Below are 18,868 nucleotides of genomic sequence, written 5' to 3' on the forward strand. Positions count from 1 at the left end.
TGTCTTTCGCCACACCTACTTCTACTCAACTGTCAGGTAAACGAGCTGGCCTCCACCTGTTGAGTAGAATTAATGTGCTTAAAAGCAACTCACAATAGACATTGTATTGGATAAACAAAGGGCAAATAACATGTGATTGTGAGTCACTGTACAGTTAAGCTAATGTACCGTGGTCACATTTTTAGTTTAAGGGACTTGTTAGGGGTGTGTGAATGTCTATTAGCTGGAAAAGACAACAAAACACCACATTTTGACAAAAACTTCCCTGTCTTAATTGATTCACACATTTTTCTCTACAAGGTTGTCCATATGATTTTCATCTGGAGGAACAGGAATCATTTAGGACATGTCACAGATTTATCCTTTCCAGCTTTTGGGTACCCCTTTCAAAAAATTAAAATTCAGGCCAACTCAAAACTTGGCCAGGTTAGAATTAATTCCAAAATGTAGGCTACACACAAGACAGCTGATTTGTTGCATGGCTGTGCAGGCTTAAAGAACTGAACTTATGCATTATAACTTACTTTTTCAGGGAGCTTGAAAATAATGGAAGTGCAGCTGTGTTACAATGTTTAAAATGTATTCGCGATGCAACATTCACTTTGTCTTTATATAAGCTTAGATGATTTGTTTTGACTCTTTCTGGGACCCAGAGGGCAAATGAGTGTTTTCTCTATTATTATGAGGAAACTCGCAACATAATGAGATTGAACTCCTGGTTAATCATTCAGCTAAACATAGATCCAAGTGAGGATATTGCAATTACAATAGTATACACCCAAGAGGCACAAATTGAAATGTACACACGCATCGTTCGTCACTTGAAACTGGTATTATGACCTTGTCAAGTGTACAGTAGTTGGACTCAATGTCAAAGTGAGTTTGCATGAAGAGTAGTCATGTTCTTTGCTCCAAAAGAAACACTTCTCTTGTTAATTAGTTACTGTTCAATGGCTGCAACATGATCTGCACTCCCACCCACCTTTACTATCTTAATTTCAACCACAAGTTTAAAGAGGAAATTTCACACGAGCAGGTCTCTTTGGATAGTTATTTGTGGCCAAGACTAAAGATAAGAATATGAAAAAGGACCTTATAAGTGTCTCAAATATGTTTTGTGAGATGACTAACTTAACTGCATAATCTCAACACTAAACAATAACCAGAAGAATCACTTCTCACCGATATTGCTGTAACTACTTTTTCTCACAGTCATACCTTGCGAGTTGCTTACGGTTAATAAAGACAATTCGATTTATGGGAGATGAAAATAAATCGTGGTACACAGAAAATAAAATGGCACCAGTTTCACTAAGAAATCTGTACAAATGTAAGACAAACACGTAGCGTTGATCTCATCAAGTGTAATTGGCAAGTGTCCTAAAATCCTTGGGTACATTCCATTTGCCTATCAGCCTGCTTGAGGTAAGAGTTGTGTCATAGCGCAAAGGTCAGCTGATCCAAAGATCACATCGAATGTCAGCGTGCAGTCCGATGTGAAGATCTGACCACAGACCAGCGAGCCTCGACCCCTTGCGGTAATCCGCACTGCCCCTCTTCTATTCACTTGCATGCAGTTCTTCAACAATTAGCAAGCAGGGAGGAGCTCGGATGAGGCCACGCGGGCGTCCTTCGTATCAGTAATTGGGCGGCTGGTAGTCGGGCATCGGCTGCAGGTTTGGGGTGAAGGCCGGCTGCTGGCTCAAGTCGGGTATGGTGGGATAGGCGCTGTAGGTGGTGGGGGTGTATGGCGTGGGGTTATAGGAGGTGGGGGCGTAGGTCGGTGGGTAAGGGGTGCGTTCGTCCGTAGGCTGCTCGGTATAGGTCGGGATGGCGACGTCGTCAGCACCTCGTCGGAAGCGAGCAAAGGCGAAGTAGGTTAGGATTCCCTGCGCGATAAAATGATAGATCGGGGGTCACTATGAGTCTGCGAAAATAAATTTTAAAAATTGCCTTGCTCACCCAGGTAGCGATGGAGAAGAATGAAAAGGCCACTGTTGCACGTGCGGCATCTTGCGGGATTCCACTGACGTCGTGTGTGCGACTCCATTGACTGGCCAGCAAGCAGAAGCACACAAACCACAGAAAAGTCCAGGCCCCTGATAAGAATACACACACACATGCATGAGAAATTCAAACCTTCCATGTTGAGGCATCAAAAAAAGAGAAATGAAGTTTATTTCAAAGGAATCCTCTCTACTGTCACACACACATTCACATTCACATCCTCACTGAGTGCCACACTTAACTGTGACAAGAAACAAATTTACGTACGTAGCGTTTAATAGTTTTCTTTTTTGCAAATGCACATGTAATATTTGTATCTTGAAGCCATTAATAAAAGCATTATTTGACATAAAGGAGTACAGTAGTTACATTTATTTGACATTATATTTGGTTACATTTCTACTGTGAGAGTTTCACGAGGCCCTTTAAAAAGTCAACCATTATGTCGATGTGGCCCTTGATGAAAATGAGTTTGACGCCCCTGCTGTAAAGAAACAGTCACATTACTCAAATAGTTTTAAGTTAGATCGGTCATCACTAGTGATTCGAAAGGCCCAGGGCAGATTATGTTGTCAGGGCAGCCAATTAGGCTGCTATCTAATTGAGAGGAAAAAAAAAAAAAAAAAAATTAAATTAAACAATACATATTTTAAATTATTTATTTAAAAAAAAAAAATAAAAAAAAATAAATTTATTATCATCCACATGCCACAGTGGAAGCAGTACAGTCAAGAGAAATGCTGCGAAATGAAGAGAAACTGTTGGGGAAAATGTTAACAAATTTAATGTAACACATTTTAGAGGCACATACATAGATGTAGTGCCGATTAAAAAAAAATTATCTCTCGATTATTCAACTGATTAATTGACTAATCAGAGTTTTCTTAATTTTGCATTAATTTAATGATCTTGTTTGCTTTTAATGGCAAAAACCTACCAGCTCTTGACATGTGGAGAGCCTGGCAAGGTAAAGATTCTCGAAATATTGTTTCAGATAGTCGCCTACAGTTGTGTTTAGGCAAGCAGAGTGGCCTTTCTTGGCCATGACCTCCAACCACCGGTAAAAACAGTGGCGGATGTCTTCCGTGATGCAATTATCTCAAATGACCACAAGGTTCACAGTAGCACTCCTTTGTTTCCGTAAAGAATGTCCAGCGGATGAATTTATCGAGAATCTGTGAGGTCATCCTCACCCTCCGCCATGCTCACTCAGCATCATCTGATGCTGATTGAAACAATGAATAATACGTTTCGTGATACAAGGGTAACAGTGAGTGGTTTGTCTCCCATTATGGGACACAAACACTCTCTGTATGAGACAGGCTGTCAAAGTGAGCTAGCGGTAAATCGGCAAAAAGGAAGCATCGTAGTGGCGCATTACATTTTTAGTTGTGACGCATAATAGTTGATATAAATGTGATGTTCTCACCAGAGAATCCCAGGTCTGCCATCACGGCATATTTCCTTTGCTGTGCATTGCCCAGAAAAGGCCTGTAAACATCCAAAAGCAGGAAGCCCACACAGGCGAGGAAAGCCATCACGCCGATGCCGACGGCGTAATGACATGCAGAGTCATTTTGGTTGAAGATGCACTTTGGCTCAGCGCTGTAGACGGGGTTGATGTAGCCCTCGGTGGTGATGCAGGCGAAAACCACGATGGCAAAAAGCTACAGTGAGACAATAACCAGACATGTTTGAATATACATTGAAGGAACAGAAACTGCAGATATATATATACATATATATACAGTGCTGCTCAAAAGTTTGTGAACCCTGCAGGCATGGTCAGTTTTTTTAAAATAAAATATTAAAATAACCTTGTTAAATGTTTAGTCAGACCCCAATCTACAATGCTGACATTGAAATAGACCTGAACAAAAATAATGATAATATTGTTATTCATTATTGAGCAAAAGTTGTTGATTTAAGACAAACTTTGTGAACCTCTCACTTAATCGGACATCGCACCTCCTTTTGCAATAACTTCATCCAAACACTTTCTTTAGTGACTTATCAGTCTTTCACATCTACTTTGGGGGATTTTTGCCACTCTTCCTTGCAAAATTCAGCCAATTGAGAGAGGTTGGATGGGCGTCTAGCATAAACTGCCCGCTTCAGGTCCCGCCACAGTATCTTGAAAGAATTAAGTCAGGATTTTAACTGGGCACATCCACAACATGAATCTTGTTGTTCTTCAGCCATTCCTTGGTTGCATTAGTGGAATGCTTTGGATTATTGTCATGTTGCATGATCCATCTTCTACCAGGCTGTAACTTCACAAAGAACGGCTTCAGGTTATGATCCCGGATTTCACAATATTCCTCTGAATTCATGATTCCTTGGACTATGTGGAGTTGTCCAGGTCCTTAGGATGAAAAGCCAGGCCAGAACTTAACTTTCTCACCACCCTGCTTCACTCTAGGGAAGAGGTGGGCATCGAGGGCCAGAATCCTGCAGGTTGCCTTTCTCCAACACAGCTGATATATGATCAGCTCATCAGCAAGCTCTGCATAAGCCTGATAACGATCCTGTTGATTGGAATCAGCTTGCATTGGAAGTGAGAAACCTCCAAAACCTGCAGGACTCCGGCCCTCGAGGACCGAGATTGCCCATCTCTGCTCTAGGGAGAAGGTTCTTTCGCTGGTATGCGAAAAAATGATTGTGTTAATAATAAATTAACGCAGATTAATTGTATTATTTTGACCATAGATGATCCTTTAGCGTGACAGCGGATGGTTACGTTTAAGCTAGCACAGGTTGTGTTTTAGCAATAAACATAATTACATGCATTAAAGTAAAGCATTTAATGAATGTTTGCGTTTCACTTTTAGAATATTTGTTCATGTCATTTTTTTTTCTATTTTAAATTATGCAAGTAATTAACTGATTAGAAAAAGAGGATGAGCGTGTGCAGTGGATCAAAAAAATGTTGAAGACGTCCTCATAACTTTAACACATAACCGGTGCTCTTCAAATTTGGCGGGGAAAAAATGTTAATAAAAAAGCTTTTTTTATTAAGCGATTAATCAAAATTTTAAGATGTGATTAAAAAATGTAATCGTTTGACAGCTCATATTATATATATATATATATATATATATATATATATATATATATATATATATATATATATATATATATATATATATATATATATATATAGATAGATAGTTGTATGTTTCATTGTCTACACAATGACAAATAAAGTTCTATTCTTTGTTTGCAATGTTTACCCACTGATTACTTTAAAGGGGAAACCCCTCCGCCCCAAAAAATAAATAGAAATTAATTCTAGACAATATGTTTTTTGTAGCCCCACAAGTCTAAATATGATATTCTGGTTAATATTGCGTTAGTGGCAGTTTTTATCCATCTCAGAGGGCGGCCATTTTGGCACTTGCTGTCGAGTCCAAATGTCATCACAGTTGCTCAGGTCTCAAGTAAGAACCAATCACAGCTCAACATCAGACAACAGGTGAGCTGTGATTGGTCGTTGCCTGAGCAACTGTGACGTCATCTTCAGTCGACAGCAAGTGACAAAATGGCCGCCCTCTGAGACGGATAAAAACGGTTGGACTTTGCTTCATAACTCCACAAATGTAATATTAGCAGAATGTCTTGTTTAGAATAGTGAGGTCACATATAACATATTGTCAAGAAATGTTTGACTTTGACTTCCCCTTTAAATTCCAGTATTTTGCTAACCAGTTTCAAAAGTGATGTTGACATTTTCTAACTACAGTCTACTGACTTTAACGTCCACAAGGTCTTACTATATTACTGGAAGACACAGCATTGCACCTAAACAACATGGCGATGAAGATGGTTAAGTGGCTCCTGAAGCCATCCCGTAGTTTGTTGCCGCCCACATGGGCCAAGCAACCGCCTCATCATGTGACCTAGTTCTGCGTGCTGCTGCCAGCCTTGTGACTGCAGACAAACCTGCAGTTCCCTAATAACGCTCATAATGAGGTCTGGGAGGAGGACAGAGAGGGGCTTTTTGGGGCTAGTGGGGAGGATGAGACAAAAGATCCAGACAATGAGCAGCGGGGTGGGAATATGTTTCACCACTGCAATCAACTACAAAAGAAGCACAGTGGTACTTTGACCTATAACCCCTCTCAAAAGGACTGGTACCGTTTCAGAACCCAAGATATGAGTGGATTATCTCTAGTTGGAACTTTCCAATCTGACGTTCCAAATGTCTAGAAGCAGGCTCTGTATCCGGAGATTGAACTGCTGAATGTTAACACTCCGCTTACATGCAGTCAATAACGCTTTCAAAACTCAAATGTTGGCAGCGTTGGGGTTTTGAATCTCTCGTCTCATCCTGTCATTGACGGATGTCCACCTTTCGGCGAGTGCTTTATGAAAAAAACGACACCAACTGATAAGTCTGTACTGACCCCGACCGATGGATGCAAAGCTGCTTCCGTTGCTGCTCAGTCAGTCCGTCTATTTATTCTACCGATAGACCGATATGTTTTTTTTTTTGAGGGCCAATACTGATAATTAGTAGTCAAGGATGTCGATAACCAATATTTGGAGCAGATAATCATTTTCACTAAAATGGACAATTTAAAAAAAAACTCCAACTCTTATTTTTATTGAAATTTTATTGAACAACCTTTTAGGATTCATAAAATATTGGAGCTTAAAAAAAAATCTTCGTTCTTTTTTTCCTGAGAAATCTTCATTCTAATATTAGCATGTCTTCAAGTAAAATAAAAACTTAAACAAGTGAATAGCTCCCTATTGTTTTCTACAGTAAATAAAGTTTTCCAAAATTTTAAAATATCTGAAGTACTAAATTCTTACTCATCTTAGTTCAAACAAAAGGCCCCAGAGTTCACAGGGTCAGCAGCATTTCTAAAATTGAAATACTATGTTGTTTCGATTTTATGGCGCCCGTACCTTCTTTTTCGTTAATTCCCCAAAGTAATCCCATCATTTTAAAGTTATTTAAAGTTGTGTTGTTGTTACCGCCGGCAACGGACATCCACCGAGCAGGTCGGCTCCTCCATCAGGCGCTTCACGTTTTTGTGTTTACGTTTCCATTAGCTCCGCTTTGCCGTCCGGCAGCAATAATTGATTGTGCAGTTAACACGAAATATCGGTTCTAGCTCGTCCGGGTCACGCAAATGTGATATCTAAAACATGTTTGTTTGTTTTTTAATTACTGTACAAAGTATTTGATGTAAATATCGACGAAACGGTGAAATCTGACTTATGTCGAAATTTGGGCTACATCACCAGTGTAGGAATGGAACTCGAGGACTCCCTGTATTTGCCTCATTATGCTGTCCATACATCGAAGTTTAGAAAGGGGTCGGTCACATTACCATACTTTGGAAGTTACTCATACATGTAAACCGGTGATTCAAAATTTTTCAGAAACCGGAATTTGTACCTTAACTCAAATATTCACGCCATGTAAATGTAGTCACTGCACCGCTCCCAATTAAAAGGTGGTGAGCCCATGGGAAGGGGGACCCTTGTTTTTTTTTTTAGGTGTGCATGGGGCTAAAGGGCTGGGGGAACCTGGCCACCAGGTTCTCACCTTCAAGCCCCACCTCCAGGCCTGGCGACAGACGGTTTTACTTCCAAGTTTTGTGAATTTTTGTCCACATAATTTTGGATCAAATTCAGGCTGTTGGGCCGCTTCGCGGTGCTTTTCAATCTTGAGAATTTAAGGCTAAATGGAAAATAAGGAAGTTCTATTCATAAACTATATTTATACTGAATTAGAATATTAACATTAGAGGTGACCCCCCCCCAAAAAAAAATTGATTCTCATAAGAATCGCGATTTATTATCATTTATTACGATTCAGAATTGATTTTAAATGTCCCAAAATCAATTTTATTTAAATTATTTTATACTATCTTGCCTTTGTCTGTGTGTGCCTTTATTTGGAGCGCTGTTCATGTTGTACCCGATCTGGCCACTTGGGGGCAGTGTGGTTCCACGCGGTCTCATACACTGTTAAGTTGTAGCCACATTAGAGAGTAGAAGGAAAAAGTCACGATCAGGTTATTCCAATAAAAGTTGTTTTTTTTGCAGTGTGGAGCCGTTCTTTTGAGTGATAAAAGTGCCGCGGGTAGCGTGCTAATTAGCATTATGAGTCAGGCTGGAGTAGATCATTACAATTCCTTGCACATCTATAGATTGAAGCAAAAATCATTGTCAATCAAATCATTTTGAATCAAAATCGTTAATTGAAAACCCAAAAATCGGAATCGAATCGTGAGACATTCAAAGATTCCCACCCCTAATTAACATATCAACTTTTTTTTTTATTGAATGAGTATTTGTAACTGAAGCAAACAGATATGGTGACTGGTGTATTGTAGAAAATGTAGGCGGAGCAAACAATGCTCCTCTTGCCATAGATTAATGACTCACCGAGAAGAAAGAAAATGACCACAAATAATGTAATCTAGCCTCGGTAGATTTTGTGAAAAGTCACAGTTGAAAGGTCCTGTGTGCGTGTGTGTTGGTGAAAGAGATAAGACATAAACAGAAAAGGAGTTTCAGCCAGGCAGAGATATCACCTTACCTGCAAAAAAAGCCCCTGTTTACAAGTGACACACACACACTCATACATACACCGTATCCCCATGCACGCTCACATCTCCAAGCACATTCTGTCCTCAGCCACCACGGCTAACATTTTGAACTTGGTGACACAAGTCTGTGAAATTCACTTCAGAGAGCGCGCCGAGGATAGTCGGCGTTGGAATGAAAGTGCTATAGTATATAGTTATATAATAGTTCAAACGTTAATCCTACAACCTGCTTGCTCACATCAGTCAGGGTAAAGACAGCATGCATTATTTAGCTTGCCAGGTTGGGGCTAATTTTGGCCTTTCTATAACGGGACCCGGACCACAGACCCCCCCAAAAAAAGTGTAACAGGTGATCAGCAGTGTGACACTTCCCAGAACATTTCCAGGTGCGTGAGATAACTGTGCACAGAAGTTAAATCTGTGTCCATCAATTTTAGATAACAACATTGTTAAGCAGAATAATAAAATTTTCTTCTGAAGGTATAATTAACCTGTTTATCCACCTGTTGACATTCATACAATAGAGTAAGTCGTGGCTTCCTGTGACTGTCACCTTAATACTCAACTAAACATAACTAGATTTCAAACTGAGATAGAATTTTTTTTTTAAGAGAACATTATTGATCCTGATGCGGGCAATTTGTTTGCAGCTTCCAGGTCCAACAACATAAAAGACACAGAAAATAGGTTGTCAGACCACTTGTAAGAAGAAAAAAGAATACAAGAAAAGAAAAGCACATCATACAAAAGATTAAAAGTGAAGTGGTTGGCAGACGGAGGGCATCAGGACAAGTTCCTAATCCTTAACAATATTCATGTCATTTTGGTTGATCGCCTAGAAGTCTCTCTGCTTGACTCCAATTATGTTGGAGCACACTTTAATGGCACCGTTTTAGCAGCTTTTGTCTTTGACTTACAACTCACTGAATCAAGAGAAAAGGTTGAAAGCACTTCTGCAAAAGAATGACAAAAAAAAATCCATAATATTGTGCAAAATATGCAAGTAAATTCAAATGACATTATCATTATTTCAGTATATATCATTTTTTTGTTTGTGGTTTCCAATTCCGAAACCCAGCTTTGCAGTATCGGCCGATGCCAATGCCGATACCTACGTTTTTGTTTTTTCTCAACATGAAAAAGCTGTCCTGCCATTGGTTCAGAGGATTCAAGGGCCAATAGGATATCTTAGCTCAGCATGCAGTGAACATGTCACGCATCAGTGAATGACGTGCAAGACACAAGATGCTGCATCCAAAGTCCTATATTAGCGTCAGAATTAATGGTATCGGCATGTTACTTGTTAGTACTCACCGATACCACAGTTTTCATGCAGTATCGGAACAACACTAATAAAATATGTGCCTTGGCTCAATAAAGGCTGGGGAACACTTAAAGAGTGGTGTGAAGCAATGAAGTAAGAATACTTAATTACTTTACATAAGTACATCTTTATTTTATTATCCTGACAAACTTTTTACTTTTACAGGCACAAGACATTTTTCAACTCCTGCAGATGACACGATAAATAAATAAAAGACATAAATAGAGAGACGAAGTCAACTGATTAATATGAATCAGGAAGAATGACGACAACTGCAACAGAATCAGAGAAGGGACATATTCCCCATTCTCTGCCTTATTGAAGACAAATGTTTGATATTGTTGGTTACAAGAATGACATGTGGCAAATGTGTTTTATTAAAAATCACAAGCTTTTGAAGCTCAAAAATCCACCTGTCAAGTAAGTTGTACTTTTTTTCAGTTATCATTTGCTAATTTAGCATTTTTCATGATTCAATTCACAATACAAAGCTATGGGAACACGTTTATTAGGGGTGTGCATCCACAAAAGACAATACGATAGGGTTTTCGATATGTGGGGTGTGAAACGATTCAGGAATTATTTGATTTGAAAGGGGAGCGATTTGGTTCGGTTTGGGATTACGATTTGATTTGATATGGTAAGGCTCAGTTCAAGATGCAATGATTTTCTGCTGTTGTCATTTTACATACATTTGAATGAAATTGCCAGTAGTGTCACTGTAAATGTAGCATTTCCTTCTAGGACATCTCTCTCCAACAAATGACAATTCGATACGTATCTTGATTTATTTTCAGAGTGGAACGATTCGACGCACTCGCGTCTTTTAAACAATTTTTTTGTAAAAATTCAAATTTTTGTTACACCCCTGATTTTTATGTTTTACTAGCATAAAAGCTGAGTCAATGCTAGCTGGCTTTTTACTTTTATACATTTCAGAGTCAGATCTTTTCACTGAAGTGCAGCAGCTCAATCAGTACTTCTATCTTTTTTTAAGCAATTACTTCTACTTAAAGTACTTAATGAGAACTTGATTGTATCACGTGTTAAAACACTTCGGCATAACAGAATTAATAATTACAAAATGCTCCATTTGAAACGGTTTAAAGTGATTAGCAGAATTATTGAATTACGTAGGCCTACAGCACACGGAATGGCTACCTTCTTATTCTTTGTTTACTTTGTTTCATTAAGAGCATAGTTTTTTGTTTTTTGTCCTAAGGGTGCTGTCATCCGACAGCTGCAACACGACGCCAGGCAGCTCTGAAGTTAAGACGCTGCCTTCAGTGCCTTGCGCTTGTGTCCGAGCTAAGCTAGGTAATAAAAAATGAAAAAACACACCCTGGCGGGTGGGCGGCTGCACCTGTTCGCACACCACGCCGAATGTTTTTTTTTGTTTGTTTTGTTTTTAAATTTAGGACCCCTACATCCCAAGTACAGTACTCACCCAACTTAGTAGGCGCACAATGGTTTGCGGTTGCCGGACAAACTTTACAATGTCCAAACCTCCTCCAGCGAGCGAAACCCCGTACGGACTCGTAGCTCCCATCTCCTCCATGTCTGCCCCCTTTTGACAACCAAGTCCCTGTTTCTGCCGCTAGGCAAGTCGGTTGGAGACTCGGGAGTCTTGAGGGCGATAAGCAAATACCGCCTCCTCATTCCGCCGAGCTTCCTGATTTGACGTCGTGATAGACGAGTTGAGCTGCGGAGTCACAAGGGGTGGAGATTTGTCCACAGCGGTGCCTGACGTCATTATTCAGTCAACTACTGTACATGGGAAATTACGAACAATTTGCAGTAAAAGCTCACTTGGAAAAAAAAAATCTAATAAAAAAAGACTGGTAAAGTAGATTCAACTGCTGCTGTCCTGTGCTGAAGTAAAAGAAAAACAGTACAAACTCTGAAATGTACTTATAGAGGGGGAAAAAAGTACAATTAAATTTTTCCGTTAACTTAGGACATCAAAAATCTCTGCACGCATAATTAATTTTCATAGTGCTCATACAGAAAGAAAAAATACATGACGTTACATGTCACATTTTTATGTTTTTTTTTTTTTTTTTGCTGCTGGCTCAGGCTTTTATGCTATAAAACAATATATTCCCATAGCTTTGCTAGTTTTGTGACTTGACAAATGCATTTATCGCAACTCATTCTTGTAGCTGCCAACATAAAAAATAGCTTCAATGTTGCAGTTTATAGACCTTGAAGCCACTAATAGTTGAACACATATACACTATTACGGTATTAACAATACCCACAGACATATATTTTTAGTCCCCTTTTTAAAAACAAAACAAAAAAAACAATGGATACTATTGCGGCTAAATTGCGATGGTCATCTTTTCTGTTTCATAATCAAACATTTTGGTTGGTGTTTTTTGGGGTGCTGGAATGGATTACTGGCATTTCTATTCATTTCAACAGGGAAAGATGATTTGAGATACAAGTGTTTTGAGTTGTGACACGAACAAGTTTAACTCGTAAATCAAGGCTTGACTGGAGGCCTATTTCTAGCTCATTTGGTTAATGGACTCATTTGCAAAATGAATGTAAATGTTCGATTAATTTAAATTTTCATTTTGAACATGCGGTTGGGAGGGAGAGAGAGATTTTGCAAAGACAGTGTTGGACATGCACCATTATTTTGATCTCAAGGCCATTGTTGTTTTTTTGTATTTGTTCTAGAAGTACTACTAGTTTCTACCAAGTATTTTATGGTTTTAACACTTTTCTACCTTGTTAAACAAAAAAAGGACATACAGTAATTAAAATCTTAAGATCTCTCTAAGTTTGGGGTTGCAGTACTTTAAGAATGCGTCCACACCTTCAAAAGTGGGCTACATTCATGCCTATGGGCCCAACAGAGAAATTCCCAAACCACCATTCACACCTGGGTCCTTTTGACTGTGAAGCACATGTTCCCTTAAGCGACTATTTTGTTGTGGGGAAAAAACAGCAGCTTGATTAGAGCCCATCAGCTGGTCGTCCGCAAACTTCATCTTCAGAGGTTTTTGATACCTGATGAAAACACACATTCCGTAACTCAAGAGGCCATTTGCTTTGTTGGAGTGACATTTACAGTTGGAAGAAAAAGTATATGAACACTGTGGAATTTCTTTACCAAGATTTTGTAGATGTGATCTGTCTAAATCACAACATTAGGCAAACACAGTTTTCTTAAACTAATACCACACAAACAATGACATAATTTCATGTTTTTTTCTGACAACTACACGTAAATATTCCACTGCGTGTTTTATAAAGTATCAAACGTTATCTGTAATTTCAGATCAAACCTGCACAACTGTCAGGAAAAGTTTTGGACCACGTTCATCAATATTCTTGAGATGAATCACTCTTTTAAGGTCATTCCAAAGTGTTCATTTACTTTTTCTTGAAACTGTATTTGATCTTACCCAATCAAACTCATCACATCTAGCTGACATCACCACATCATTGTCCTCGCGGTACTCTGACATTTCCTGCAAGCGTAGATTTAGGTAATAGTTTTTAGCAGTGTCGATATCTCCATGTGATCAGCCTCTTTGTAAAATAAAGTTTTTCTAACAACAAAGACCCGAAAATCGGACAAACCAGCTCATCCTCGTATACAGCAAACGTCTCCATCTCCTGGCTCCTACTGTGAGAGAAAGGTGACAACAAAAAAAGATGAATTTACATGAATTGGCTAGCACTTATTTTGTAACTGTTTAAAATTTTGACCATTATTTATTTATTCTTTCAGAATTTAGAGGCTCTTGAGAAGAGATATCACTGCTTGCCAGATTAACTCATTAACTGCCATTGACAGCTATAGACATAAAAAAATCCTTTTAAGTATTTCTTATTAGTTTAACATCTTTTTCCATTTTTGTTAACAAGAGTATGAAAACCTAGATTTTTTTTGTACATGTAGAACAGATATAAAATTTGTGATTAATCGTGAGTTAACTAGTGAAGTCATGCAATTAATTACGATTACAAATTTTAATTGCCTGATGCCCCTAATTTTTTTAATATATATATATATATATATATATATATATATATATATATATATTTTTTTTTTTTATTGTAATCATCTTTTTTTTTCTAAGGAAAAGATTATTAAAATTAGGGGCATCAGGCGATTACAATTTTTAATCGTAGTTAATCACATGACTTTATTAGTTAACTCACAAATAATCACAGATTTTATATCTATTCTAATACATTAAAATAAAAATCTAGGTTTTCATACTCTTGTTAACAAAAGTGGGGAAAATTTTTAAACTAATTGAAATAGTTAAAATGATTTTTTTTACGTCTATAGCCGTCAATGGCAGTGAATGAGTTAAAGTTTATATAGCAACTACTTCCATCTGAAGATGTTTTCATGACAGATTAAGAGCTCTGGAAGTCCCTTTGGTTTTAAATGTGTGCTACAAATACAGTTAGCTTGGACAACAATTTTGTAAAAAATAAATTTTAAAAAACTCACAGGGACTCTTTTCCACTTTTTCTTCCCCCTGAAAGAAGAGTTAACATCATTACACCACTTTATAGGAAGAGAAACCAGAGCCATATTGTGGACTTACTGAACAACACTCCAAGGAAACAACAAGCAGAGACCAAGACAACCAAAAAAATGAAGCATCCAAAGACGACAGCCACCACAGAAACAGGGAGACGATTGAGCACTAGGTGGGGACAAGAAAAAGATTGGAGGAAGATTAAAAAAACAAAACAAAAAACTTTCAGTCAATCCAAGCAGAAGGAAGACAGGAATGACAATACTGTACCCATTTTGTCAATATATTGCTTATTGCTGCTCATGGCAGTGGTGTTGTCGAAGATGTCTGACACTTCACAATGGTACGTCCCTGCACTGCTCCTCCCGACAGACAAGAGGAGGATGGACTGGTCTGGCGGCTGATTGACCACGTAGTAAAAGCTTCCTCGACCTTGGAGAAGAGTTTGGTTGAGGAACCACTGGTACCGTGGATGTGATCCCTTTCTTGTCTTGCAGTAGAGCCTCAGGCCAATTACAGCATAGTTTTGTCCAATATCATAGTCATAGCGCAGCATCACTGGCCCACCAACACTTACTGTTGAGAATAGACAGAGTCGTAAAAAATTGCCATTATTGGCGTCACCTTGGAAAAACAAACCTACCAACTTGTAAAGGCAACCGCTGACTGTATGCAACCTCATCGGCATTATTGGCTTGACACTGGAGCCATCCTGAGTGTCTGTCTAAATCCAATGGAACCTTGAAGTTTACTTTTCTCTCTTCAACTGTCTTATTAAAAGCCAATTCAGTCCTATTGTAGAGGGAAAAGGTGATGGGCAGCGTCCCTCTGGTTGACTGGCAAGTGACTACAGCAAAATAGTTGTTGGAATTCTCCTTCAGCACTTTGAAGGAAATGGCAGGGTTGGACACCACATCTGAGGGAATGAAGATGTTGAAATAGGGTTTGTTCAGCTTCAGTACAAAGCTATCCAGTCCAACAACATATACCTAGAAAACTACAGTGCTCCATCTTACATCGAGTGTGTGCCCACTCAATACTCGTCAAGTGTGACATTAAACAACCAAGTACATATTTCGTTATTCTGGGGCTAATTGTAAATTTGTGCAATCCAAAAATGGACCTGAGTCTCGAGTTGTCTTTTGTTTTCTTTACTCCAACTTCATTAACGTCTTTCTCATCTTTTCCTTCATGTCCGTTTCGAATGCACAGCAATGTCAAACAGAAAACGCTACCACCACCTAGTGGTAGATAAAGTTTAATGCACATCCATTTTAACACAATAAACCATTCTCTGCTTTACACTCTTTTAAAATAAATCTTAATATATACTTTCACCTTAAAATAACTGCTAATAGTCACTATGAAATAACTATAGTTTAACTGTATCAGTTATCTACCTATTTGAGGGATTAGGTCCAGGGGTGTATTGTTATATTAGCTAGTGACACGGAGGATTGAACATTTGCTGCTCTGAACAGAGCCTGAGTTTCTAATATGCTAGATTTTTGGAGTACAGCTTTTTTTATTTGGAAAAAGAGTCTCAAGGGGTGTCAGAAAGGTTACTAAAAATCAGGAAGTTGGCAACAATCGCTAACCTTTGACTGTGATTTCCACTTCTGAGCTGTTGGATGTGAAGACTGTTGTAGTGTTGTATTTGTTCGTAGCAACACACATGTATAAGCCGCTGTCTGCAGAGGTGGCTCTGAGGGTGACATTAAAAATGGGGTCTCAATACCTTTCTTTAAAATTGTTTTATTCACTGTAATTTGTTTTAACCTTCATCTGGGGAACTTAGAGATTTCTTTGAAATGTAAAGTTCATTACAAATTAAATGTATTATTATTATTATTATTATTATTATTATTATTATTATTATTATTATATCTGAGCTCCATTCGTTACATGTTCATCTCAGACAAAAATGTCAGTCATTTGCAGATGGCTCACCTGTTGATGAAAAGGTGGTCATTTGCAACGTTGTTAAGTGGCGACTGTAAGACAGGCTGACCATTTAATAGCCACTTGTAAGATACATGATTTCCGGCTGTAAGGGTACATTTCAACTCCAATGTCCTCCCCTCAAAGAATTCCTCCGCACCTGATTGAATGATGACTTCTGCACCTGCAACTGGCTCTGTAGAACAGATGCAGTAAAAGACTGACAAGATAGTGTGGATCATATAAGCTGTTGTTTGCTTTCCCGGAATGTCCAATTAGACACGAAAGTATCTTTAGAATGTCTTGGTTTTTTTCCCCAATGGTAACCAACATCTTTCACCCACACATCCACAATACTCTTTTTTTCCAGAGGTTCCCACGTTTTTTTTCTGTCCCACCTGATCAATTCGGTAGGAGCCACAAACATCCTCTGCCTTGACAAACTCTTCTATCAGTATGATATTCAGCAACAACGCCATCACACCCGTAGGCATGCTTGGAGAAGCCAAGGATATCATTAAACATGCTAATCGCTGAAACTTTTGGAGTTTTTCAGCAGATATGGTTTTCATTCAATCAACTTGCTGTCAAGTGCAATACCGAGTTTTTCAGTCTTGTCGCTGCTAAACTGTAACTCGTTTTTTCCCCGAGGTTATTCAACAGCAATGTTAATTACCATTCATGCCCTGCGTCTTACCCAGAGTGCTACTCGCACCACCAGGTCATTGGCATAGGCTTGTGCATACAGTATTTTCTTTCTGGAGTTCCAAAAGTAAAGAATTCATAACACAATTCCATAGGAAGGTTGACAGAATTCCACCCTGCCTTTTCACAGTTTTTCCATTAGGCAGCAAAAGGTTAGTATCACTGTTAAAAAAAAAGAAAGAAAGAAAAAGAAAACAAAAAATGAGTAAGATTTACTTGAAAAACCTAGTAAAAAAAATCACTCAGAAATTCTAAGTACATTTTAGAAGGGGAGTTTTGAGTACATTTTACCAGTTTAATAGAAAAAAAAGAAAAAGAAAGAAAAAAAGCGACTCAAGGGTTGAGAAACAAACCTACAAATTTCAAGGTAAGCGTCAGCCACTCTATCACCTGAGCCGCTCCTGCTGTGTGTTAGTATATTGATGGGGTCCTGACCCCATCCTTGTACCTCCAAGACCCGTTTTTGGTCTCATTTTGGACACACTAGCAACGCAGTCTGGTGGCAAACAGCAAGAGTAGCATGGCTCAAGAGGTAGAGTGGCTGTCTCCCAAGCTGATGGTCATGAGTGCGTTCCTCAAAGCTTACATTTATCTATTTCAAGTAACTATTAGTATTTTTCTAAAGTGTATTTTGTCTAATTAACGTCATTATTTTTCATGCAAGATTAATAGATTTATGTGTACAATTGATACCTTTACATGAACAATAACGAAATTATTAAATTAATTACAGATGAAATATTAAGTTTTTACTTCTGAAAAGGCCTTAAAAAAAGGATAGTATCTCTTGAAAGCCAAGGTGTTTGGTACTGACAAGCTGATTAAATGCCTATGATCAAAAACATTATGCTTCTTTTAGAAATGTGGGAATGAAATTGCATTAAAATGCACAAAACAGTTCAAATAATCTTGCCTCACTGGGAGCTCAGCTCTCCTAAACCTTTGACCCTAAAACCGCTCCTTCTGTGACATTATTTCACACTCACCAATGACCTTGAGGTTGTGTGTGTAGCTAACGGAGGGCTCCACGTGAGAATTGTTTTGAACTCTGGCCACACACTCCAGGTTGCCGTCATGAGAAGCTTTGACTATAAGGGGAAAGGATGCATTTGACGAACTGTAAACCCCCAGCAACTTGTCACGGTTTCCCTCCCTGGGAAAACAAATTTGAGGGATTTACAAGTTTGTATATGAGAGAAAACATTTTGCTAGAGTATTTATCACAAAATACTCACTTGAACAACTCCAAGAGAATAGTTTCCTTCTTTGGGTAGATGGACAGAAGACAATCAAAGGTGATAATGTCTGTCACCATAGCCAATGAAGGGCCAGACAACTCTGGACGTCCCAATGTCATACCTAATCAAAAATGGGATTTGAAACTCCTCAAAAAGCTCATCAAATAAAGCTAATTTGTGACGAAGAGTTCACTTACTGCCTTCCTTGCTGCAGTAACATGACCCTAAGAAGGACGAGAACAGTTTGAAAGGGGAAAAAAATCAGTAGAATGAGAGCAGCGGTGCACTTTGAATTTTTCTACATACCCAGAAGCATTCCCACAAGAAGGTATGGAAACATTCTTGAAGAATATATTGAGGAAAATCTTGCTCATAAATGCCGTGTTGTCATAAGATGGGCCAGGCATGAGTTTTCGAAGAAGACACACACGCATTTCGTTGAAATGTGCGAATAACTGATAATGGTCCACCTCCCGCCCATAGCCACCCCCACTGTCACAGTACAGCATGAACCAATCATCTCATATTGTGATGCTATTATTTCACATTCCAACAACATATTGTGCATAT

The 18,868-nt window shown here is 38.6% G+C and overlaps 2 protein-coding genes across 4 annotated transcripts; both read right to left on the reverse strand.

The window, feature by feature from the left end:
* Nucleotides 1-248: 248 nt before the first annotated feature.
* Nucleotides 249-11,490, reverse strand: syngr2b (synaptogyrin 2b). Its single transcript, XM_077570455.1, has 4 exons — nt 11,348-11,490; nt 3,437-3,674; nt 1,963-2,099; nt 249-1,889 (listed from the first exon to the last, which is right to left on the reverse strand). The coding sequence occupies exons 1-4, from the start codon at nt 11,456-11,458 to the stop codon at nt 1,638-1,640; spliced, it is 738 nt and encodes a 245-aa protein (XP_077426581.1). The 5' UTR covers nt 11,459-11,490; the 3' UTR covers nt 249-1,637.
* LOC144054969 (platelet endothelial cell adhesion molecule) lies at nt 11,459-18,735 on the reverse strand. Of its 3 annotated transcripts, XR_013294745.1 has the most exons (14): nt 18,605-18,735; nt 18,496-18,522; nt 18,296-18,419; nt 18,047-18,213; nt 16,365-16,551; nt 16,013-16,119; nt 15,058-15,330; nt 14,685-14,990; nt 14,481-14,582; nt 14,384-14,411; nt 13,498-13,543; nt 13,320-13,385; nt 12,794-12,921; nt 11,459-11,602 (listed from the first exon to the last, which is right to left on the reverse strand). XR_013294745.1 is itself a non-coding variant. In XM_077570453.1 (13 exons), the coding sequence occupies exons 1-13, from the start codon at nt 18,636-18,638 to the stop codon at nt 12,868-12,870; spliced, it is 1,518 nt and encodes a 505-aa protein (XP_077426579.1). In that variant the 5' UTR covers nt 18,639-18,735; the 3' UTR covers nt 12,783-12,867. The 3 variants fall into 3 exon arrangements, 2 of the variants coding, with proteins under 2 accessions (XP_077426579.1, XP_077426578.1); XM_077570453.1 differs by lacking the exon at nt 11,459-11,602 and having other exon boundaries at nt 12,783-12,921; nt 13,498-13,540; XM_077570452.1 differs by lacking the exon at nt 11,459-11,602 and having other exon boundaries at nt 12,783-12,921.
* Nucleotides 18,736-18,868: the final 133 nt, after the last annotated feature.

Source organism: Vanacampus margaritifer, chromosome 7 (assembly GCF_051991255.1).
Source record: "Vanacampus margaritifer isolate UIUO_Vmar chromosome 7, RoL_Vmar_1.0, whole genome shotgun sequence".
In the NCBI taxonomy this organism is placed as follows: Eukaryota; Metazoa; Chordata; class Actinopteri; order Syngnathiformes; family Syngnathidae; genus Vanacampus; species Vanacampus margaritifer.

Bases quoted from the DNA above. Each gene is read 5' to 3' on its own strand.
- syngr2b (XM_077570455.1), bottom strand. From the start codon at position 11,458: ATGGAGGAGATGGGAGCTACGAGTCCGTACGGGGTTTCGCTCGCTGGA. The intron at 2,100-3,436 runs GTGAGAACATCA...TATTCTTATCAG, and splicing joins GGCAGACCTGGGATTCTCTG to GGGCCTGGACTTTTCTGTGG. The intron at 1,890-1,962 runs GTGAGCAAGGCA...TTTATCGCGCAG, and splicing joins TCTTCTCCATCGCTACCTGG to GGAATCCTAACCTACTTCGC.
- LOC144054969 (XM_077570452.1), bottom strand. From the start codon at position 18,638: ATGTTTCCATACCTTCTTGTGGGAATGCTTCTGG. The intron at 13,386-13,497 runs GTTTGTCCGATT...CTACGCTTGCAG, and splicing joins CTGTATACGAGGATGAGCTG to GAAATGTCAGAGTACCGCGA. The intron at 12,922-13,319 runs GTAAGATCAAAT...TGTTTTCATCAG, and splicing joins GATGTGATGAGTTTGATTGG to GTATCAAAAACCTCTGAAGA.